The sequence below is a fragment of the Chamaea fasciata genome, unplaced genomic scaffold (genome assembly GCF_029207755.1).
Source record: "Chamaea fasciata isolate MVZ Bird 193981 ecotype frontalis unplaced genomic scaffold, bChaFas1.0.hap1 SCAF_10, whole genome shotgun sequence".
Lineage (NCBI taxonomy): Eukaryota > Metazoa > Chordata > Aves > Passeriformes > Sylviidae > Chamaea > Chamaea fasciata.
In genome coordinates, this window is record NW_027094095.1 from 24424823 (window position 1) to 24428593 (window position 3771).

A 3771-nucleotide genomic window follows, 5' to 3' on the forward strand; every position below is an offset into this window, starting at 1 on the left:
GCGCAGCATCCCTTCCGCGGCAGCCCTTGGAGGAGGTGGGTTTCCAGGCAGGGTGCTCCGGCCTCGGTGACGTCTCGGTGACGTAAGCGCGTGGAGAAGGGGAGCGGGGATCCCCAAATTCACACGACCTCTCAAGGGGGCCGGAGGCTCGGTCCGGGCAGAGTGAGGGTCCCTGTCGGCGAGGCTGCGGGAGGTCTGCAGCTCAACTCCCAGCTTCGGGGACACGCAGCCCTCGGGGGCAGGACGGACCCTCCGCGGACTCCCGCGCCGAGGAAGGCGACCATCGCATCGCGCAGGAATGGGGTCTGAGAGCCTCCAGCACCGCGGGGCGCTTGGGGCGGGGAGGGGCTTTATCCAGCGTCGATTGCCCCCACCCCCCCGCCCCCATAGCAGCCGGCTCCAGACGAAGCCCAGGGGCACCCGAGCGCCAGAGGAGCGGGCAGCGCCTTTCCTCGAAAGCATCTCGGGCGGGGGACACGCTCCCCGGGGACCGGGCCGGGCCGGGCAGTCCCTCATCGTGCCCCGTGGGGGCTACGGCGGGCGCCACGTGATGCCGGGGCGGCTGTATAAAGGCCTGGGGAGCGCTGGCAGCGGGCGCAGTGTGGGAGCGTTTCCACGGGGTCCCAGCCCGGGAGGGGTGGGGAGGGGGGAGCCGCCTTCCCCACTTCTGCCCTCCCCCCTCCCTCTTCCCCTGCCCCTCCCTTCCCCCTCCCCCTCCCTCCCCCCAACCAGAGAAGGAGACGTCGCAAACCCCACTTTTCTTTTTTTTTTATAAACGTTTTTTTTCTTTTCTTTTTTCTTTTCTCCTGTTTCTCTCCTTTTATTATCATTATCACCATTATTTATTATCGCTGCTCCCAAGCGCCCTGCCCAGCCCACGGGCGCCCCGTCCCCCCGCCCCCGCCCCGCGCCCCCCTCCGCCGCCCCTCCCTCCGCAGCCACCACCCCGCAGCCACCACCGCGGCCCCGCCAGCAGCGGCGCGGCGAGCGGGGCGCGGAGCGGAGCGGCGGCGCCGGGGCGCGGAGTCCCAGCGGCGGCCGCAGCCCTCCGGCACGGCCCCGGGCCCATCCCGGGAGCCGCCGCTAGGTGGGGGGGACAGCCCGGCCCCGGCCGCCCCGGCCGCACAACAATGACTTTGGGCAGCAGCGGCGGCGGCGGCTGCGGGATCATGTCCGAGCGCTCCCCGGAGGAAGAGCCGCTCTCCGAGGTGGAGGACGCAGATATCGACGTGGTGGGCCCGCCCCAGGATGGGGGCAAGTACAGCGAGGAGGAAGAGGACGACGAGGACGAGGAGGAGGAGGACGAGGAGGACGGCGGCGATCCGCTGGGGCTGGCGCTGCCGCGGAGCGGGGCGGCCAAGGCGCGCATGGGGGGGTCCCCGGAGCGGCTGTCCCCCGCCGGCGGCTCGGAGCCGGCCTGCGCCCGCGGCGCCGCGCCCGGGGAGAAGGCGCCCGCGGGCGGCGGCGGCGGCGGCGGCGCGGGGGGGAAGAACCCGCTGGTGAAGCCGCCCTACTCCTACATCGCCCTCATCACCATGGCCATCCTGCAGAGCCCCAAGAAGCGGCTGACGCTGAGCGAGATCTGCGAGTTCATCAGCGGGCGATTCCCGTACTACCGGGAGAAGTTCCCCGCCTGGCAGAACAGCATCCGCCACAACCTCTCTCTCAACGACTGCTTCGTCAAGATCCCCCGGGAGCCCGGCAACCCGGGCAAAGGCAACTACTGGACGCTGGACCCCGAGTCCGCCGACATGTTCGACAACGGGAGCTTCCTGCGCCGGAGGAAGCGCTTCAAGCGGCAGCAGCAGCTGCACCCGCCGCACCCCGAGCTGCTGCTGCGGGCCGGGGCCGCCGACCCTGCCGCCTTCCTGCCCGGCTTCGCCTACGGACCATACGGCTACAACTACGGCCTGCAGCTCCAGGGTTACCCCCACCACCACCACCACCATCCCGCCGGCGGAGGCGGCGGCGCCGCGGGCGCCTTCCCCTTCCCGGCGCCGCACTGCCCGTTACCGGCTCCGCCGCCTCCCGCCGCCGCCTCCGTCTTCTCCGCCGCCTCGGGGCTGCCCTCCTTCCTGGGCGGCGAGCTGAACTGCAGGAAGTCCTTCTACCACCCCCAGCTGAGCCCCACCGCCCTGCCCGCCGCCCTCCTCCAGACCCTCAAGCCGGACCCCTCGCCCGCCGGCGGCGGCGGCGGCGGCAACGGCGGCACCAACCACCCCTCCCGGCCCTCTTTTTCCATAGACAACATCATCGGGGGGGCCGTGCCCCCGCCGCCCAGCACCAACCCCAGCGTCGCGCCCGCCGCGCCCTACCCCGCCGGCCAGGCGGGCCCCCCGGCTCAGGTCCTGGCCGTGCTCAGCCCCGCCTTGGCCCCGGCACAGCCCCAGGTCAGCCTGGCACACGAGCCGCTCCTCCAGCCGGCCCAGAACTTTTCCAGTAAAATCACAACCCTCAGCAGCTGTCATTTTTAAAGTGTGCTGGGGACTGGGGAAGGGGAGGGGGATGGGGGGGGGGGGGGGAGAGTCGCGAAGCAAACGGCCCCTTTCCAGCTCTCCTCCGCTCCTCCGAAACTGCTCCCCTTCCCTCTCCCCGTCCCCCCCCCCCCCCCCATCTCCTCCTGTTGTGTTTTAAGGTAGGAAATATTTCCTTTTTTATTTTTTTTAATTTTTACTTTATTTCCAGGCTCAGCGGCATCCAGATCTGTTTATCTCTACTCGGGGAAAAAAAAAATAAATCAATAAATCGGGAGGGCGGGAGGAGGGAAAGAATAACACGATTTGGTCCTACAAGTGCCAAAGCGTATTTATAAAGTGGCCGTAACATAAGCTGGGACCTGGGCTCGTTGAACACGCAATGTCTTGTGAGGGGCGGAGGGGGGGCATGTGGTGAACGAAACGGTCTTAGGGTCGGCGATGTTTCCTTTGAGAGGTGCGGGTTTTCCGCGGAGCTCCCCCAGATCGCCTGGGAAAGCGGCCAGGGGAGTTGCGGACGCCCCCGGTCGCAGCGAGCGCGTTTTCGTTCCTGCGAGTCTCTCTCTCTCTGCCGGGTGGTTTTGCCATGTGTGTCTGTCTCTCCCCTGCTCTCAAAGAAAATGTTTTAATGGTCCGATCTTATTTTTAGTTTCTTTGAAGCGTCGGGTTTGGTTTTTAAAGGCACTGTTTAAGGTTTCTTTGTTTTTAAGAAGAAGAGAAGTCGGTGAAACTCAGGACTGCGGTTTATTTTTTTTTTCCTTTTTCCTTTTATTTTCCCCCCCAGTTAGACATTCAAATGCACGTTTGAAAGAAAATCGGATCCGTCAGGAAGTTTGGAGAATTCCCATACTATTTTTTTTTTTAATCCCCGTTTCCCCACCCCCTCAGTGCGTGGGTTTTTTGGTGTATCGGTAATTATTTGTATATAGATTATTCGGGAGCTAATGAGCGGAGTCCAGTTAACTCTTCACTGGTTGTGCATCCGTCATATCTATTTTATTGAGAGAATCTGTGAATAATTTGATGTGGAAAAGGCAACAGAATTTTGTCCACCGTTGGTGTAAATTAATAAATGTTTGTGACCTGGTTAAAAAAAGAAATACCAATCCAAATCGTTCTTTGCGATGTCCTTTGTCACGGTGAGAGCCGAGAGCCCCGCTCGGGCCTCGGGGAGGCGAGAGGTTCCCAACCTCGGGCCGGCGACACTCGGGTGTTCGGCAGGGACTGCTCCGCGCCGCCCCCCTACCCAGGCTGCGGGCTGCCACACCGCCCGGGCCCCGCTGTAGGTCCACGGGCC

The 3771-nt window shown here is 64.4% G+C and overlaps 1 protein-coding gene across 1 annotated transcript; it reads left to right on the plus strand.

Moving 5' to 3' along the window:
* Nucleotides 1-998: 998 nt before the first annotated feature.
* FOXD2 (forkhead box D2) lies at nucleotides 999-2510 on the plus strand. The gene is given in 3 exon segments (XM_066193137.1): nucleotides 999-1923; nucleotides 1926-1969; nucleotides 1971-2510. Coding segments are annotated over 3 exon segments (1341 nt in total). The 5' UTR covers nucleotides 999-1130; the 3' UTR covers nucleotides 2475-2510.
* Nucleotides 2511-3771: the final 1261 nt, after the last annotated feature.